General features: G+C 38.1%; 1 protein-coding gene across 1 annotated transcript in view; it reads left to right on the top strand.

Annotated features, from left to right (window-relative positions):
• LOC311225822 (uncharacterized protein) overlaps window positions 1-19,796 on the top strand; it is a gene marked incomplete at its 3' end in the record, with an annotated part of 89,858 nt that overhangs the window by 65,094 nt on the left and 4,968 nt on the right. The window contains exons 30-71 of the mRNA XM_084311216.1: window positions 675-713; window positions 887-928; window positions 1,916-1,981; window positions 2,101-2,157; window positions 2,266-2,322; window positions 2,444-2,494; window positions 2,605-2,661; window positions 2,779-2,835; window positions 4,630-4,686; window positions 4,808-4,864; window positions 4,953-5,009; window positions 5,450-5,506; window positions 5,616-5,672; window positions 6,914-6,970; window positions 7,092-7,148; window positions 7,237-7,293; window positions 7,723-7,779; window positions 7,889-7,945; window positions 9,451-9,507; window positions 9,629-9,685; window positions 9,781-9,837; window positions 9,957-10,013; window positions 11,080-11,136; window positions 11,536-11,592; window positions 11,702-11,758; window positions 12,012-12,068; window positions 12,176-12,232; window positions 12,338-12,394; window positions 12,679-12,735; window positions 12,849-12,905; window positions 13,011-13,067; window positions 13,342-13,398; window positions 13,517-13,573; window positions 13,898-13,954; window positions 14,054-14,110; window positions 14,226-14,282; window positions 14,381-14,437; window positions 14,711-14,767; window positions 14,879-14,935; window positions 15,038-15,094; window positions 17,171-17,227; window positions 17,507-17,563. Coding sequence (XP_084167342.1) covers window positions 675-713; window positions 887-928; window positions 1,916-1,981; window positions 2,101-2,157; window positions 2,266-2,322; window positions 2,444-2,494; window positions 2,605-2,661; window positions 2,779-2,835; window positions 4,630-4,686; window positions 4,808-4,864; window positions 4,953-5,009; window positions 5,450-5,506; window positions 5,616-5,672; window positions 6,914-6,970; window positions 7,092-7,148; window positions 7,237-7,293; window positions 7,723-7,779; window positions 7,889-7,945; window positions 9,451-9,507; window positions 9,629-9,685; window positions 9,781-9,837; window positions 9,957-10,013; window positions 11,080-11,136; window positions 11,536-11,592; window positions 11,702-11,758; window positions 12,012-12,068; window positions 12,176-12,232; window positions 12,338-12,394; window positions 12,679-12,735; window positions 12,849-12,905; window positions 13,011-13,067; window positions 13,342-13,398; window positions 13,517-13,573; window positions 13,898-13,954; window positions 14,054-14,110; window positions 14,226-14,282; window positions 14,381-14,437; window positions 14,711-14,767; window positions 14,879-14,935; window positions 15,038-15,094; window positions 17,171-17,227; window positions 17,507-17,563 — 2,364 coding nt within the window. The remainder of the gene's footprint in view (window positions 1-674; window positions 714-886; window positions 929-1,915; window positions 1,982-2,100; window positions 2,158-2,265; window positions 2,323-2,443; window positions 2,495-2,604; window positions 2,662-2,778; window positions 2,836-4,629; window positions 4,687-4,807; window positions 4,865-4,952; window positions 5,010-5,449; window positions 5,507-5,615; window positions 5,673-6,913; window positions 6,971-7,091; window positions 7,149-7,236; window positions 7,294-7,722; window positions 7,780-7,888; window positions 7,946-9,450; window positions 9,508-9,628; window positions 9,686-9,780; window positions 9,838-9,956; window positions 10,014-11,079; window positions 11,137-11,535; window positions 11,593-11,701; window positions 11,759-12,011; window positions 12,069-12,175; window positions 12,233-12,337; window positions 12,395-12,678; window positions 12,736-12,848; window positions 12,906-13,010; window positions 13,068-13,341; window positions 13,399-13,516; window positions 13,574-13,897; window positions 13,955-14,053; window positions 14,111-14,225; window positions 14,283-14,380; window positions 14,438-14,710; window positions 14,768-14,878; window positions 14,936-15,037; window positions 15,095-17,170; window positions 17,228-17,506; window positions 17,564-19,796) is intronic.

Below are 19,796 nucleotides of genomic sequence, written 5' to 3' on the forward strand. Positions count from 1 at the left end.
TTTCACATCGATCGCAACAATCATAATATGTAACGTACTCCAAAACGTATGCTGTTGCTGACAATCGGAGCATCAAAAAACTACCCATTCGACGATGCATTCATGATGAAACATAATACCTATTATATACCTTTGATTTGGAAATAGTAACGTGTCCAGGGGAGCAATGCGAACGCCTTTAGCAAAATTCACATAATGCTCCATAACGCAGCTTCCAGGAATTATCCAGGATCTCTTTGAAACTATACAATATTCACCACGGGATAACACGCAAACGTGAAAATTTACTCTTTTTTTACATGTTGGACGAGAGATAGTGACTGTCAAATGTGCCATAGTATTGTCTCCATAGCTATAATATAGAATATAGATATAGCTCTGCAAACATCGTGATGCACAGTGAACATGCCTATCTTTTAAAGCGTGGCCCATTGAATACAAGGATGGAGATAATGGCTGGCGCTGAAAGTGTTAAGGAACAACAGAGCAACCTTTCAGGACATTTTCTGATATTAGCATGGCATTTTAGTCAAATATGTTGAGTTTCATTGGGTTTATGTGCTGTTTAAGACAACTTTTTCTGATTATATAATTATAATAATTATACGAATATAAATTAGATTATGTTTATATTTCAATATGTATGCACTAACACTCTCATTGTTCCATTGTAGAACCTGCAACACGTAAAGAGGTCAAAGTGCCACTAAAACGTAAGCCAATCCGAGGCTTTCAAAGCCTTTTAATTGTTCTCCCTGTCATCACATTACTGGTGTGGACTGATTGCAAATCCCAATTAGAACAATACAAAATTATATCATTGATGAAGTGATTGGTAGTTTTATATTTCATTTTCGTGACAAATATTTTTTTTTTCTTGAACTAGACTTACTCAGAGAAAAGGCTGCAAGACCGCTTACAAAGAGAGGTATGTAACTATGTATATGCATACAAATACATTCTTAATCATCTAATAGTCATAGAATAATATGTAACTAATTGATACTTATAACTAATTGTACTTATTGATTGGTTGAATTAATTGGCAAATCTGTAAAATTGTGTTTCCCACATGCAATCATGCAGAAGGACCTCTTCAAATCTAGAGCTTATATCAGAGATGTGCTTATTACCTTTTAGGAAATAACTAATTCAGCATCGGATTTGTGGAACCCTAGCCCTATTTCTTACTTACCAATGATGATGTTGATGGTAGAATCCTTTCTCGGCACAATCCAAGCTGTTCCTCATACTTCCTCATACCAGCTCCGGCTAGTTATCCACAAACCAATGCAAAATCAGTGGGGTCGAGCGCCTGTCTACAAAGTAGATATCAGTGAGCTTCAGCTGACCCCATTGCATTAGTTTGTGGCTAACTAGGAGCTACTGTACACTAGATTCATATTCAGATTTATTGTCACATCTTCAATACTGTACAGCATAAACAAGTGAAATGATTCTGCCTTGTAGCAGCGACATCAATAAACATCAATGAAAAGCAATAGAAATAGCATAAAGAATAGCAGCAGAAAATACACAATACAATACTAATTTACAAACGGTGTGGGTGTAATGTGTGCAAAGTGGCAACAGAAACAATGAGAAGGTAGCTCAAGACTATAATGACAATCACATGACAGTGCACACGAAGTGAAACCATGCAACGTCCAACGACCTGTCCATACACCCCCTTCATGTCCCTGGGGCTTCTCCTCCCAAGGGATGTGCATGTGGCGCGGCTTCAGAAGCAAGCAGAGTTTTGCCTACAAGATGACATTGTAAAGGGTCTATTCCTCATTAGAGACTCGTTATTATTGCTGTACTGTGATGAAAGTGTTACTGTCAACCTGTACCATCTCATGTGATGTACCTTGATAACCTTGATGACTAGAGCTAAGCATTTCATTTTTCACAGTTTCATCAGAAGCAGACGTTCCTAAAGAGCCTAAGGTGAAAGCCAAGCCAGAACCTGCAAAGAAAGGTACTGGCATAATCTATTTAAATATTGTTTCATTATTCTTATTTATTGTTAATGCCTTGTGTTGTTAAAATAGACTACAAAATAACCTGTTGACACCCTTTTACACCGTGATTTTACAGCAGTAGAAGCTCCCAAGGAACCTAAGGAGAAAGCCAAACCTGAACCTGCAAAGAAAGGTGATGATAGAATAATTGGCATTTATCCCGTACCATCCTGTAATATACCTTAATAATGGTGACGATTGTATTAGAGCCTTTTGTTTTTATGTTTTACATTTTGTCCAGAAGCAGAACTTCCTAAAGAGCCTAAGGAGAAAGCTAAACCAGAACCTGCAAAGAAAGGTACATCGAGTTGCATGATCCTTTCAATTATTATTTAATCATTTCCATTAATTGTTCATACATTATACTTGAGAGTGACTACAAAATCACACGTTGAGCCTTTTTCATTGTGGTTTTTCAGCAGTTCAAACGGAACCTAAGGAGAAAGCCAAACCTGAACCTGCAAAGAAAGGTAATGGAATAATTGCTATACTGTATGTATCAAGTACCACCAGCTGTAATGTACCAAGGTTGAAGATTCTATTAGAGATTTTAATTAAAATTTGTTTACATTTTGTCCAGAAGCTGAAGTTCCTAAAGAGTCTAAGGTGAAAGCCAAGCCAGAACCCACAAAGAAAGGTACTGACATAATCTCTTTAAATATTGTTTAATATTCTTATTTATTTTTAATACCATGTGTGGTTAAAATAGATTACAAAATAACCTGTTGACACCCTTTGCATCATGATTTTACAGTAGTAGAAGCTCCCAAGGAACCTAAGGAGAAAGCCAAACCTGAACCTGCAAAGAAAGGTAATGATGGAATAATTGGCATTTATCCCGTACCATCCCGTAATATACCTTAATAATGTTGAAGATTGTATTAAACCAGAACCTGCAAAGAAAGGTACATCGAGTTGCATGATCCTTTCAATTATTATTTAATCATTTCCATTAATTGTTAACACATTGGTTGCCAGCCGGATATGACGATTTATCGCTTGGATGCCAGCACGTTAATCAATGGGAGGACGAGCACATTTGCGAACGCATAAACTATATCTTAAATTATGGCTATGTGTCTAATACACCCGTCGCTTATCAATGACTTGCTTGCAGTCAACATGTACGAAACGGATTGTTTTTTCATCAGTACATTTCCGTTTTATACCGTTTTGAATACGAGTATAGTTTTGAAGATGTCTAGTGATTCGGGGCGGCTAGGTGGCACAGTGGGCAAGGCTCGAGCCCAGCTCTCGGCGTTGCTACCAGCTTGGCTGGTCGTTCATACTAATACAATTGGCAGTATTAGGGGGTGGGAAGCTGGTGGGTGGGGATCGGACGTTGTGGACAGCGACTCCTACAGGTCGGTTGGTGCGCCTGCGCAGTAGAATCAGGAAGCGACGGGGGCGGCGTGTCCCTCCCATGCAGACTTTCGCCGCTGAGAGATCGCGCTGTGCAGGTGAAAAAATGCGACGGCTGCCTCCTCGAGTACCGGAAGGGACACGTGATGCAAGGCTTCGTCCACATTGCAGCCGGCTTGTGAGAGGCATGGCCTAACAACGTTCGAGACAGGGGAGGGTAGAATTGGACAATACAAAATTGGGGAAGGGAGAAAAAAAGATAAATGGGGAGAAAAAGTAGATACAAAAAGATTTCTAGTGATTCCAGAAAAATTCGCGAAAATAGCTCTTTACTGGAATACACAAAACATGTTGTAATTTTTCGGCCTATTTATGAATAGTTTTCAAATAAATGCTAGATTATCGATAGTATATGTGTACTTATGCACGCTAGAGAAGCGGGCTGAAAAATCTATTATCCATGACCTGGTCAGCACTAACGTCATACACGCACACACATACACACACACACACACACACGTTGTGACCGCTGTGAAAAAACATCTGGTTACCCCAAAACTGGTAGAATAGATTCCTTACCTCAGATCAGATGTTCTGCAAAAAGATTAATCCAATTTCTGATTGCCATTCCAAATATTGATCACGTTTATTGATCCAACGTTATACTCCGAAACAGATAATCAACGCTGCTTCCAGTCCCCTCAATGAATGCACTAGTATCAGGTTGCATGCCCCAGAAGTAAAATGTGGACCGGAGTTCTTTTTTCTGATGCAAGTCCCATCGACTCCAATCCAATGATGTGCATTACCATCCGGGAGACGATAGGGGGCGGTATTTGCCCTTTTTGAGCTCAGAGCCATTCACAATGATAATGTCAGGCTGGACGGATGAAAAATGAATGGATATCGCTAATAAAAGAAATAACGATTAAATAACGAGAAAACTCGTCATTGGCAACCAACGCATGGCGAACAACAACGAGATATCTCGTTGTTGGCACCCAATGTGTTAATACATTATGGACTTGAGAGTGACTAGAAAAATCATACATTGAGCCTTTTTCATCGTAATTTTATAGCAGTAGAAGCTCCCAAGGAACTTAAAGAGAAAGCCAAACTTGAACCTGCAAAGAAATGTAATGATGCAATTGGCATTTATCCCATACCATCCCATGTAATATACCTTAATAATGTTGAAGATTGTATTGGAGCTTTTTGTTTTTATGTTTTACATTTTGTCTAGAAGCAGAAGTTCCTAAAGAGTCTAAGGTGAAAGCCAAGCCAGAACCTGCAAAGAAAGGTATCTATAGCATGATCATATCAATTATTATTTAATCATTTTCATTAATTGTTAATACATTATGGACTTGAGAGTGACTACAAAAATCACACATTGAGCCTTTTTCATCATAATTTTATAGCAGTAGAAGCTCCCAAGGAACTTAAAGAGAAAGCCAAACCTGAACCTGCAAAGAAAGGTAATGATGGAATTATTAGCGTTTATCCCATATACCTTAATAATGTTGAAGATTGTATTAAGAGCTTTTTGTTTTACATTTTGTCCAGAAGCTGAAGTTCCTAAAGAGTCTAAGGTGAAAGCCAAGCCAGAACCCACAAAGAAAGGTATTGGCATAATCTCTTTAAATATTGTTTAATTATTCTTGTTTATTTTACCTTGTGTGCAGGGGTGCAGTGCAGTCGTAATATCAGAACTGCCTGGATGCCACGTGCACGCGCATACATGTTCCCTCGCGTGTGCACAGACCAGCTCAAGCAAACCCCCCACAGGGCTTGTATTTTGGTCTTGCACTTCTCTTTCTTTGTTATGCTATGCAAAGACTAGGTGATAAGTGCCGGGTACTTGGCGCACGGCGCGACAGTAGAGTGAAAGTTGTGAACGCATTTTTGTGTGCGCGCGCGTGCACATCCGTGCGCACACTTCTGCTCAGCGAACTGCTAGGACTGCGTGGTACCGAGTGGTACCACCACTGCATCACTGCTTGTGTGGTTAAAATAGATTACAAAATAATCTGTTGACACCCTTTTGCATCATGATTTTACAGCAGTAGAAGCTCCCAAGGAACCTAAGGAGAAAGCCAAACCTGAACCTGCAAAGAAAGGTAATGATGGAATAATTGGCATTTATGCATGCCATCCCATGTAATATACCTTAATAATGTTGAAGATTGTATTAGAGCTTTTTGTTTTTATGTTTTACATTTTGTCCAGAAGCAGAACTTCCTAAAGAGCCTAAGGAGAAAGCTAAACCAGAACCTGCAAAGAAAGGTACATCGAGTTGCATGATCCTTTCAATTATTATTTAATCATTTCCATTCATTGTTAACACATTGGTTACCAGCCGGATATGACCATTTATCGCTTGGATGCCAGCACCTTAATCAATGGGAGGACGAGCACATTTGCGAACGCATAAACTATATCTTAAATTATCGCTATGTGTCTAATACACCCGTCGCTTATCAATGACTTGCTTGCAGTCAACATGTATGAAACGGATTGTTTTTTCATCAGTACATTTCCGTTTTATACCGTTTTGAATACGAGTATAGTTTTGAAGATTTCTAGTGATTCCAGACAAATCTGCGAAAATAGCTCTTTACTGGAATACACAAAACACGTTGTAATTTTTCGGCCTATTTATGAATCGTTTTCAAATAAATGCTAGATTATCGATAGTATATGTGTACTTATGCACACTAGAGAAGCAGGCTGAAAAATCTATTATCCATGACCTGGTCAGCGCTAACGTCATACACGCACACACATACACACACACACACACGTTGTGACCGCTGTGAAAAAACATCTGATTACCCCAAAACTGGTAGAATAGATTCCTTACCTCAGATCAGATGTTCTGCAAAAAGATTAATCCAATTTCTGATCGCCATTCCAAATATCGATCACGTTTATTGATCCAACGTTATACTCCGAAACAGATAATCAACGCTGCTTCCAGTCCCCTCAATGAATGCACTAGTATCAGGTTGCATGCCCCAGAAGTAAAATGTGGACCGGAGTTCTTTTTTCTGATGCAAGTCCCATCGACTCCAATCCAATGATGTGCATTACCATCCGGGAGACGATAGCGGGCGGTATTTGCCCTTTTTGAGCTCAGAGCCATTCACAATGATAATGTCAGGCTGGACAGATGAAAAATGAATGGATATCGCTAATAAAAGAAATAACGATTAAATAACGAGAAAACTCGTCATTGGCAACCAACGCATGGCGAACAACAACGAGATATCTCGTTTTTGGCACCCAATGTGTTAATACATTATGGACTTGAGAGTGACTACAAAAATCACACATTGAGCCTTTTTCATCGTTATTTTATAGCAGTAGAAGCTCCCAAGGAACTTAAAGAGAAAGCCAAACTTGAACCTGCAAAGAAATGTAATGATGCAATTGGCATTTATCCCATACCATCCCATGTAATATACCTTAATAATGTTGAAGATTGTATTGGAGCTTTTTGTTTTTATGTTTTACATTTTGTCTAGAAGCAGAAGTTCCTAAAGAGTCTAAGGTGAAAGCCAAGCCAGAACCTGCAAAGAAAGGTATCTATAGCATGATCCTATCAATTATTATTTAATCATTTTCATTAATTGTTAAAACATTATGGACTTGAGAGTGACTACAAAAATCACACATTGAGCCTTTTTCATCATAATTTTATAGCAGTAGAAGCTCCCAAGGAACTTAAAGAGAAAGCCAAACCTGAACCTGCAAAGAAAGGTAATGATGGAATTATTAGCGTTTATCCCATATACCTTAATAATGTTGAAGATTGTATTAAGAGCTTTTTGTTTTACATTTTGTCCAGAAGCTGAAGTTCCTAAAGAGTCTAAGGTGAAAGCCAAGCCAGAACCCACAAAGAAAGGTATTGGCATAATCTCTTTAAATATTGTTTAATTATTCTTGTTTATTTTACCTTGTGTGCAGGGGTGCAGTCGTAATATCAGAACTGCCTGGACGCCACGCGCATACATGTTCCCTCGCGTGTGCACAGACCAGCTCAAGCAAACCCCCCACAGGGCTTGTATTTTGGTCTTGCACTTCTCTTTCTTTGTTATGCTATGCAAAGACTAGGTGATAAGTGCCGGGTACTTGGCGCATGGCGCGACAGTAGAGTGAAAGTTGTGAACGCATTTTTGTGTGCGCGCGCGTGCACATCCGTGCGCACACTTCTGCTCAGCAAACTGCTAGGACTGCGTGGTACCGAGTGGTACCACCACTGCATCACTGCTTGTGTGGTTAAAATAGACTACAAAATAATCTGTTGACACCCTTTTGCATCATGATTTTACAGCAGTAGAAGCTCCCAAGGAACCTAAGGAGAAAGCCAAACCTGAACCTGCAAAGAAAGGTAATGATGGAATAATTGGCATTTATGCATGCCATCCCATGTAATATACCTTAATAATGTTGAAGATTGTATTAGAGCTTTTTGTTTTTATGTTTTACATTTTGTCCAGAAGCAGAACTTCCTAAAGAGCCTAAGGAGAAAGCTAAACCAGAACCTGCAAAGAAAGGTACATTGAGTTGCATGATCCTTTCAATTATTATTTAATCATTTCCATTAATTGTTAACACATTGGTTACCAGCCGGATATGACCATTTATCGCTTGGATGCCAGCACCTTAATCAATGGGAGGACGAGCACATTTGCGAACGCATAAACTATATCTTAAATTATCGCTATGTGTCTAATACACCCGTCGCTTATCAATGACTTGCTTGCAGTCAACATGTATGAAACGGATTGTTTTTTCATCAGTACATTTCCGTTTTATACCGTTTTGAATACGAGTATAGTTTTGAAGATTTCTAGTGATTCCAGACAAATCTGCGAAAATAGCTCTTTACTGGAATACACAAAACACGTTGTAATTTTTCGGCCTATTTATGAATCGTTTTCAAATAAATGCTAGATTATCGATAGTATATGTGTACTTATGCACACTAGAGAAGCGGGCTCAAAAATCGATTATCCATGACCTGGTCAGCGCTAACGTCATACACGCACACACATACACACACACACACACACACACACACACACACACACACACACACACACACACACACACGTTGTGACCGCTGTGAAAAAACATCTGATTACCCCAAAACTGGTCAAATAGATTCCTTACCTCAGATCAGATGTTCTGCAAAAAGATGAATCCAATTCCTGATCGCCATTCCAAATATCGATCGCGTTTATTGATCCAACGTTATACTCCGAAACAGATAATCAATGCTGCTTCCAGTCCCCTCAATGAATGCACTAGTATCAGGTTGCATGCCCCAGAAGTTAAATGTGGACCGGAGTTCTTTTTTCTGATGCAAGTCCCATCGACTCCAATCCAATGATATGCATTACCATCCGGGAGACAATAGGGGGCGGTATTTGCCCTTTTCGAGCTCAGAGCCATTCGCAATGATAATGTCAGGCTGGACGGATGAAAAATGAATGGATATCGCTAATAAAAGAAATAACGATTAAATAACGAGAAAACTCGTCATTGGCAACCAATGCATGGCGGCCAACAACGAGTTATCTCGTTGTTGGCACCCAATGTGTTAATACATTATGGACTTGAGAGTGACTACAAAAATCACACATTGAGCCTTTTTCATCGTTATTTTATAGCAGTAGAAGCTCCCAAGGAACTTAAAGAGAAAGCCAAATGTGAACCTGTAAAGAAATGTAATGATGCAATTGGCATTTATCCCATACCATCCCATGTAATATGTAAGGGATAATGTATAGCTACGAGGTCATTGTCACAAAAGAATTGACCGACACAGCGTTCTGGAACACCGAGGCACATAGTGCTAACAGCGGTCATTATTGCGCGTTGCCCGTAGCAGCGGTGAATTATCGAGAAATAATTTACCGCTGTTAGGGGCAACCGAGCGCTATTGACCAATCACAATCAAGCATTTTGACGAATGTTAAAACGCCATGTAATAAACCTTAATAATGTTGAAGATTGTATTAGAGCTTTTTGTTTTTATGTTTTACATTTTGTCTAGAAGAAGAAGTTCCTAAAGAGTCTAAGGTGAAAGCCAAGCCAGAACCTGCAAATAAAGGTATCTATAGCATGATCCTATCAATTATTATTTAATCATTTTCATTAATTGTTAATACATTATGGACTTGAGAGTGACTACAAAAATCACACATTGAGCCTTTTTCATCATAATTTTATAGCAGTAGAAGCTCCCAAGGAACTTAAAGAGAAAGCCAAACCTGAACCTGCAAAGAAAGGTAATGATGGAATTATTAGCGTTTATCCCATATCTATATATACCTTAATAATGTTGAAGATTGTATTAGAGCTTTTTGTTTTACATTTTGTCCAGAAGCTGAAGTTCCTAAAGAGTCTAAGGTGAAAGCCAAGCCAGAACCCACAAAGAAAGGTATTGGCATAATCTCTTTAAATATTGTTTAATTATTCTTGTTTATTTTGAATACCTTGTGTGGTTAAAATAGACTACAAAATAACCTGTTGACACCCTTTTGCATCATGATTTTACAGCAGTAGAAGCTCCCAAGGAACCTAAGGAGAAAGCCAAACCTGAACCTGCAAAGAAAGGTAATGATGGAATAATAGGCATTTATGCATGCCATCCCATGTAATATACCTTAACACATTAACTGCCACGCTTATATCCATCAATGTTTGATCACTGCCACCAGTCTAAGTCTATGGAGATGTTTACCTTCTTTGCAGGGCTATAACTTTTTAAATTGTATTGCTAAATTGACATTACTATGGCCCATTCAACATCGATTATCTATCGTTCAGGATGTAGGAACGTTTAACTTTTTCATTCACACATTCATACGTAAATACCGTCTAGAGTATTAATATGTTTTTATCGTTTTCTGCAGTAATTCCTAGAACGTGAGATATAGGCATAAATGCATATATTAGATTATCAAATGCTGTTTGATACCGATCCACGCTATATTAAAAATTTCAACTGTACATGGTCCTAAACGTTATGACTGATCATGCGCGGGTGAACGGGGGGGGGGGGGGGGTCGTTTATAATTCCGTGATCGTCGTTAAATGATTTATGTAGTATGGGTGATATATAGATCAGAGAGCAGTTTGCATCGATAATAATAAACAAAAACGATGAAAGTCACGGCAGCCTCCTCTTACCGTTGGGCGATGATACTGGAGCAAACAGATCCCAGTTATTTGATGGGGATCGAGGCGATCCATTTCCGGTTTGTATAATACTAATACACGCCCAAATCATGTCGATTATTGAGTTATGGCAGCGATCCATATCCACGGTGTGTGGCTATAGATCCTGGGATGATATGCGAGTGGCCGGACGTAATTAGGAGACGCACCGAGATCCAACCGGCATATCCGGTTTGGCAACTCACCGGTCATCCACCAGGTGGCAGTATTGAAGCGTTGCAGAGTTGTGCTGAGTCCCACAGCATCAGACAAGGCTCTGTGAGTGAAATATGAATACCATGGCGAAAATATGAAATATGATCAAAATAACGTTGTACGCCGTGATCTGGCAGAATTCGCATGAACTTGAAACCCGTTGTACGACGTCTTTGGCGCAGAAAGTGTTAATAATGTTGAAGATTGTATTAGAGCTTTTTGTTTTTATGTTTTACATTTTGTCCAGAAGCAGAACTTCCTAAAGAGTCTAAGGTGAAAGCCAAGCCAGAACCTGCAAAGAAAGGTACATCTATAGCATGATCCTATCAATTATTATTTAATCATTTTCATTAATTGTTAATACATTATGGACTTGAGAGTGACTAAAAAAATCACACATTGAGCCTTTTTCATCATAATTTTATAGCAGTAGAAGCTCCCAAGGAACTTAAAGAGAAAGCCAAACCTGAACCTGCAAAGAAAGGTAATGATGGAATTATTAGCGTTTATCCCATATACCTTAATAATGTTGAAGATTGTATTAGAGCTTTTTGTTTTACATTTTGTCCAGAAGCTGAAGTTCCTAAAGAGTCTAATCTCTTTAAATATTGTTTAATTATTCTTGTTTATTTTGAATACCTTGTGTGGTTAAAATAGACTACAAAATAACCTGTTGACACCCTTTTGCATCATGATTTTACAGCAGTAGAAGCTCCCAAGGAACCTAAGGAGAAAGCCAAACCTGAACCTGCAAAGAAAGGTAATGATGGAAGAATTGGCCTTTATGCATGCCATCCCATGTAATATACCTTAATAATGTTGAAGATTGTATTAGAGCTTTTTGTTTTTATGTTTTATATTTTGTCCAGAAGCAGAACTTCCTAAAGAGCCTAAGGAGAAAGCTAAACCAGAACCTGCAAAGAAAGGTATAGTTGCATGATGTTTTCAATTATTATTTAATCATTTTAATTAATTGTTTATACATTATGGACTAGAGAGAGTAAAGGTAATGAAATTAGCGTTTATCCCATCCCATGTAAGGTAATCCCATGTAAGGTAATTTCATTATCCCATCCCAAGGTAATGAAATTAGCGTTTATCCCATCCCATGTAATATACCTTAATAATGTTGAAGATTGTATTGGAGCTTTTTGTTTTTATGTTTTACATTTTGTCCAGAAGCTGAAGTTCCTAAAGAGTCTAAGGTGGAAGCCAAGCCAGAACCTGCAAAGAAAGGTACTGGCATAATCTCTTTAAATATTGTTGAATTATTCCTATTTATTGTTAATACCTTAGTTATAATAGACTACAAAATAACACTATTTTTCATCATGGTTTCACAGCAGTAGAAGCTCCCAAGGAACCTAAGGAGAAAGCCAAACCTGAACCTGCAAAGAAAGGTAATGATGGAATGATTGGCATTTATGCCATCCCAGGTAATATACCTTAATAATGTTGAAGATTGTATTAGAGCTTTTTGTTTTTATGTTTTACATTTTGTCAAGAAGCAGAAGCTCCCAAAGAGCCTAAGGAGAAAGCTAAACCAGAACCTGCAAAGAAAGGTATAGTTGCATGATGTTTTCAATTATTATTTAATCATTTTAATTAATTGTTTATACATTATGGACTAGAGAGAGTGACTACAAAAATCACACATTGAGCCTTTTTCATCGTAATTTTATAGCAGTAGAAGCTCCCAAGGAACTTAAAGAGAAAGCCAAACCTGAACCTGCAAAAAAAGGTAATGATGGAATGATTGGCATTTATGCCATCCCAGGTAATATACCTTAATAATGTTGAAGATTGTATTAGAGCTTTTTGTTTTTATGTTTTACATTTTGTCCAGAAGCTGAAGTTCCTAAAGAGTCTAAGGTGAAAGCCAAGCCAGAACCCACAAAGAAAGGTATACTGGCATAATCTCTTTAAATATTGTTGAATTATTCCTATTTATTGTTAATACCTTATAATAAACTACAAAATAATCTGTTGACACCCCTTTTCATCATGATTTTACAGCAGTAGAAGCTCCCAAGGAACCTAAGGAGAAAGCCAAACCTGAACCTGCAAAGAAAGGTAATGATGGAATAATTGGCATTTATGCCATCCCAGGTAATATACCTTAATAATGTTGAAGATTGTATTAGAGCTTTTTGTTTTTATGTTTTACATTTTGTCCAGAAGCAGAAGTTTCTAAAGATCCTCAGGAGAAAGCTAAACCAGAACCTGCAAAGAAAGGTACATCTATGATCCTATAAATTATTATTTAATAATTTTCATTAATTGTTAATACATTATGGACTTGAGAGTGACTACAAAACTCACACATTGAGCCTTTTTCATTGTAATTTTATAGCAGTAGAAGCTCCCAAGGAACTTAAAGAGAGAGCCAAACTTGAACCTGCAAAGAAAGGTAATGATGCAATTGGCATTTATCCCATACCGTCCCATGTAATATACCTTAATAATGTTGAAGATTGTATTAGAGCTTTTTGTTTTACATTTTGTCCAGAAGCTGAAGTTCCTAAAGAGTCTAAGGTGAAAGCCAAGCCAGAACCCACAAAGAAAGGTATTGGCATAATCTCCTTAAATATTGTTTAATTATTCTTGTTTATTTTGAATACCTTGTGTTGTTAAAATAGACTAAAAATAACCTGTTGACACCCTTTTACATCATGATTTTACAGCAGTAGAAGCTCCCAAGGAACCTAAGGAGAAAGCCAAACCTGAACCTGCAAAGAAAGGTAATGATGGAATAATTGGCATTTATGCATGCCATCCCATGTAATATACCTTAATAATGTTGAAGATTGTAATACTGAAATTGACTGAACATTCCTTTACTTACTTTTTACTTACTTCTTAATGACTTTTCCTTTTTGATTATATATTTTTTTTACTTACTTTCTTTTTTTTACTGTATGTATGTAGCACATTCTCAGGGGCTCATATGAAACGAGCATTTCATCATAAAGTATTCTGTATTTTATTATGACAAATAATAAACAAACTTGAAACTTGAAGATTGTATTAGAGCTTTTTGTTTTTATGTTTTACATTTTGTCCAGAAGCAGAAGCTCCTAAAGAGCCTAAGGAGAAAGCTAAACCAGAACCTGCAAAGAAAGGTAATGAAATTAGCGTTTATCCCATCCCATGTAATATACCTTAATAATGTTGAAGATTGTATTGGAGCTTTTTGTTTTTATGTTTTACATTTTGTCCAGAAGCTGAAGTTCCTAAAGAGTCTAAGGTGGAAGCCAAGCCAGAACCTGCAAAGAAAGGTACTGGCATAATCTCTTTAAATATTGTTGAATTATTCCTATTTATTGTTAATACCTTAGTTATAATAGACTACAAAATAATCAGTTGACACTATTTTTCATCATGGTTTCACAGCAGTAGAAGCTCCCAAGGAACCTAAGGAAAAAGCCAAACCTGAACCTGCAAAGAAAGGTAATGATGGAATAATTGGCATTATACCATCCCATAAGCTTAATAATGTTGAATATTGTATTAGAGCTTTTTGTTTTTATGTTTTACATTTTGTCCAGAAGCAGAAGCTCCTAAAGAGCCTAAGGAGAAAGCTAAACCAGAATCTGCAAAGAAAGGTATAGTTGCATGATGTTTTCAATTATTATTTAATAATTTTAATTAATTGTTTATACATTATGGACTAGAGAGAATGACTACAAAAATCACACATTGAGCCCTTTCATCATAATTTTATAGCAGTAGAAGCTCCCAAGGAACTTAAAGAGAAAGTCAAACCTGAACCTGCAAAGAAAGGTAATGATGGAATTATTAGCGTTTATGTAATATACCTTAATAATGTTGAAGATTGTATTAGAGCTTTTTGTTTTTATGTTTTACATTTTGTCCAGAAGCTGAAGTTCCTAAAGATTCTAAGGTGAAAGCCAAGCCAGAACCCACAAAGAAAGGTACTGGCATAATCTCTTTAAATATTGTTTAATTATTCCTATTTATTGTTAATACCTTATAATAAACTACAAAATAATCTGTTGACACCCTTTTTCATCATGATTTTACAGCAGTAGAAGCTCCCAAGGAACCTAAGGAGAAAGCCAAACCTGAACCTGCAAAGAAAGGTAATGATGGAATAATTGGCATTTATGCCATCCGTAATATACCTTAATAATGTTGAAGATTGTATTAAAGCTTTTTGTTTTTATGTTTTACATTTTGTCCAGAAGCAGAAGTTTCTAAAGAGCCTCAGGAGAAAGCTAAACCAGAACCTGCAAAGAAAGGTACATCTAGTAGCATGATCCTATCAATTATTATTTAATAATTTTCATTAATTGTTAATACATTATGGACTTGAGAGTGACTACAAAACTCACACATTGAGCCTTTTTCATCGTAATTTTATAGCAGTAGAAGCTCCCAAGGAACTTAAAGAGAAAGCCAAACTTGAACCTGCAAAGAAAGGTAATGATAAGATAAGATAAGATATTCCTTTATTGATCCCCTTGGGGAAATTCAGGCATCATAGCAGCATGGGGGAAGGGTGGGGGGGTACAGGTAGTAAAAACAACACAAGCAGTGTAAACAAATAGGTCAATATAATTTACTATCTAACTAACTGAAAAATATTCACAGTATTCACAGTGTCATATAAGGTGCAGTATGCATAAGGTAGTGTTATAATTTACTATCTACTGAAATATACATTATTCACAGTATCACAGTATCCACTGAAATATACATTATTCACAGTATCACAGTATCCACATAAGGTGCAGTATGCCTAAGGTAGTGTTATTGTCCTCCTTGGGTTCCTATTAGTCCTAGGTCAATGTCTGGCAGCAGTCACTGCCCCCTGTTGTGGAGCCTGGAGGCCGCTAGTTGCTGCCCACTGTTATGGAGCCTGATGGCCGCTGGTATGAAGGACTGTCCGAGGCGGTTAGTTGAGTGTCGGGGGGGTATGAGTCTGTGGCTGAACGAGCTTCTCATCTTGACTAGCTCGTCGTAGAGGGGGTGGTAGGGGTTCTCCATGATGGCAGCCAGCTTCCTTCTCATCCCCCTCTCTGCCATCACCTCTAGTCTAGGTAGCTCGACTCCCACCACGGAGCTAGCCTTCCTCACCAGCTTGTTGAGCTTGTTGGTGTCCCTTGAGTTGATGTAACCTCCCCAGCATGCCACAGCATAGAAGAGGATGCTGGCCACTACAGACTGGTAAAATGACTGCAGCAGTCTATTGCACACGTTGAAGGACCTGAGTCTCCTCAGGAAGAACAGCTTGCTCTGTCCCTTCCTGTAGAGGGCCTCTGTGTTATCCGACCAGTCCAGTTTATTGTTCAGGTGTACCCCAAGGAACTTATATGAGTCCACCACCTCCACCTCCACCCCTCAGATGGTGATGGGAATCGGGGGGGGCCTCTTCTTGCCCCTCCGGAAGTCCACCACCAGCTCCTTGGTCTTACTGGTGTTGAGTTGGAGGTGGTTGCTGTCGCTCCACCCCACAAAGCTCTCCACCAGGGCTCTGTACTCCTCCTCATCATCGTCGGTGATGTAGCTTACGATGGAGGAGTCGTCTGAGAACTTCTGCAGGTGGCACCCGCTTGAGTTGCGGCAGAAGTCTGAGGTATAGAGGGTGAAGAGGAAGGGTGACAGCACAGTTCCTTGGGGGGAGCCGGTGTTGCTCACCAGTATGTCAGACTGTCCTTTAGTCTGACGTACTGTGGTCTCTCAGTGAGGTAGTCCTTGATCCAGGCCACCAAGCCGTGCTCCAGCTGCATCGCAGAGAGCTTCTCCGCTAGCAGTGACGGCTGGATGGTGTTGAAGGCGCTGGAGAAATCAAAGAACATAATCCTCACTGATGCAATTTGCATTTATCCCATACCATCCCATGTAATATACCTTAATAATGTTGAAGATTGTATTAGAGCTTTTTGTTTTTATGTTTTACATTTAGTCTAGAAGCAGAAGTTTCTAAAGAGTCTAAGGTGAAAGCCAAGCCAGAACCGGCAAAGAAAGGTACTGGCATAATCTCTTTACATAATTAGCCTCATACCTAAGTCATTTTTCAAGACTTTCGGGAAAGAAGAAAAAACTAATTTTGGCACAAGTCACACGAGTGAGTTAGGCAGAAAGGGATTTTTAACATAACAAGGTTCTGATTGGCTGAGGACACAGCCACTAAGCCAGGGTGGTGCAGCAGTGTGAGGAGAGTAGAGTTAGGCAGAAATATCAATTTGGCCAAAAAGTTACTTAGGCAATTATGCTATGAGGATATTGTGACTATTTATTGCCATCCCATGTAATATACCTTAATAATGTTGAAGATTGTTGAGATTTTTGTTTTTGTTTTACATTTTGTCCAGAAGCAGAAGGTCCTAAAGAGCCTCAGGAGAAAGCTAAACCAGAACCTGCAAAGAAAGGTATATCTAGTAGCATGATCCTATCAATTATTATTTAATAATTTTAATTAATTGTTAATACATTATGGACTTGAGAGTGACTACAAAATCACACATTGAGCCTTTTTTTTTTAATCATAATTGTATAGCAGTAGAAGCTCCCAAGGAACCTAAGGAGAAAGCCAAACCTGAACCTGCAAAGAAAGGTACAACAATAATAACATAAATTATTATTAATTACTTGCATTATTGTTAATACTGTGTGCACTTCAGATAACTTTTTTCATCATGATTTTTCAGCAGTTGAAGTTCACAAGGAACCCAAGGAGAGAGCCAAACCTGAACCTGCAAAGAAAGGTACTGGCATGCTCTCTTTAAATAAATTATTATTATTATTATTATTATTATTATTATTATTATTATTATTATTATTATTATTATTATTATTATTATTATTATTATTATTATTATTATTATTATTATTATTATTATTAATAATAATAATAAATAATAATAATAATTGTTAATACCTTGTGTGCTTGAGAGAGGCTCCAAAAGATTGTGCATTTTTCTCATGGGCATCTGCTCCTGCCTGTGAGCCGCTTGGCTGTTCACACAATGCGTTCCAGTTTTGGTGAGGGCAGAGGATGTGGAGTACCACACACTGATGGAGGAGGCACTAATACAAACGCCTCTTCGACAAAAGACAGTCAGAGTAGTACCTATGAAGAAGGGTACATTGAGTGCCAGCGACGACATATCTCGTTTTATCAGCCCCCCCATTGAGTGCAGACGACGCGAAATGTCGTTTGTTTGCCGTATTTCTTTTATTGCCGATTTTAATTCATATTTCATCAATCGAGCCATGGGTTAGTGCTGCAGAGTCTCTCTGAGCTCAATTGGGAAGATACCGCCCCCTATCGTCTCTCCCTGTGTAACTGCACCCCATCAGCTCAGACTGATACAGGGGGAGTGGTCAGTTTGCTCATTTTATTTTTCCGTCAAGGCATCTGAAGAGACCAAGTGATCGCCGGCCCTCAGAACAGCGACAATTATGTATTTACAGTACCAACACTGTAATCAATAAGCGTGATCGATGTTTGGAATGGCGATCAGGAATTGGAATAATCTTTTTGGATAACATCTGATCTCAGGTAAGGAATCTATTTTACCAGTCTTAGGATAATCAGACCTGTTTTCATGTATATTTCAGCCGCCCTATGTGTGATGTGGCTGTTTGGCTGTGATCGCTGATGAGGAAATAAGAGAATCGATTTTTCAGCTCGTGTCTATAGCGTGCATAAGTACACATATACTATCGATAATCTAGCGTTTATTTGAAAACGATTCATAAATAGGCCGACAAATGACAACGTGTCTAGTGTATTCGAGAATATTCCAATAAATGCAGTTTATGGGGGAATCTTTCAATTTTCCGAAAACAAGTCATTGATAAGCGACGGGCAGATTAGACACATAGCCATAATTTAAAACATAGATTAGGCATTTTTAACGCTAACATTGAAGTGGATGATGGCATTCAACGGGGTAAAAATGTAAACAAGGTCGGCACTGAAACTGGGGGAACTATCCAATTTAGAATCAAGCTCATTTAGGTATAAAAAATAAAACAAACATTCTGTGGGTCCATAAAATCAGTCTCCCCATTCATTATCAATGGAGCAGCTCAAGTCTTTATACTTGATGACATCACAGGTTTGGGTTACTTCTCTGGTTTCTGGCTTTGGGAGAGAGTAGCTCATGTTCACAATTATTGATTGCATTTTCCTATAGGCCATGGAAATAACATATTAAATTAAATTCAAACCTTTATTTATTCTCGAAAAGGACAATTGAGGTCACCCTCACTTTCAATGCTGTCGAGATTTACAGACATTTGAATGCATTTTTTTTTTTAATATTTCCTCAGTTAGAACATGTTGCTTGATTGATTGAAAACTTTATTAACAGATTGCAGAATGGGTACAATACAGTATGGCTCAACAAAAACACAATTGTTAACACTTTCAGTGCCGGCCATTAACATGGTAAAGCATGGTTAAATGCCACCACCCACTTCAATGATAGCGTTGTGAATGCATAATCTCTGTCTTACATTATGGCTATGTGTCTAATCTGCCCGTCGTTTATCAATGACTTGTTTGCAGTCAACATTGTCGAAACGGATTGTTTTTTAATCGCTTCATTTCCGTTTTATAGCATTTTGAAAAGCCCTTGTTTTCAAGGAAAATATAAAGATTCCGTGATAAAAGGCATTTACTGGAATATTCTGGCATACACAAACACGTTGTAATTTTTCTGCCTATTTATGAATTGTTTTCAAATAAACGCTAGATTATCGATAGTATATGTGTACTTATGCACGCTATAGAGGCGATCTGAAAAATCGATTCTCTCATTTCCTCATCAGCGATCACAGCCACACACACACACACACGCATAGGGCAAACGCTGATATATAGGTGAAAATAGCTCTGATTATCCTAAGACTGGTAAAATAAATTCCTTACCTCAGATCAGATGTTATCCAAAAAGATTGTTCCAATTCCTGATCGCCATTCCAAATATC

Source organism: Notolepis coatsorum (genome assembly GCF_963971535.1).
Source record: "Notolepis coatsorum genome assembly, chromosome: 3".
NCBI classification, from domain to species: domain Eukaryota; kingdom Metazoa; phylum Chordata; class Actinopteri; order Aulopiformes; family Paralepididae; genus Notolepis; species Notolepis coatsorum.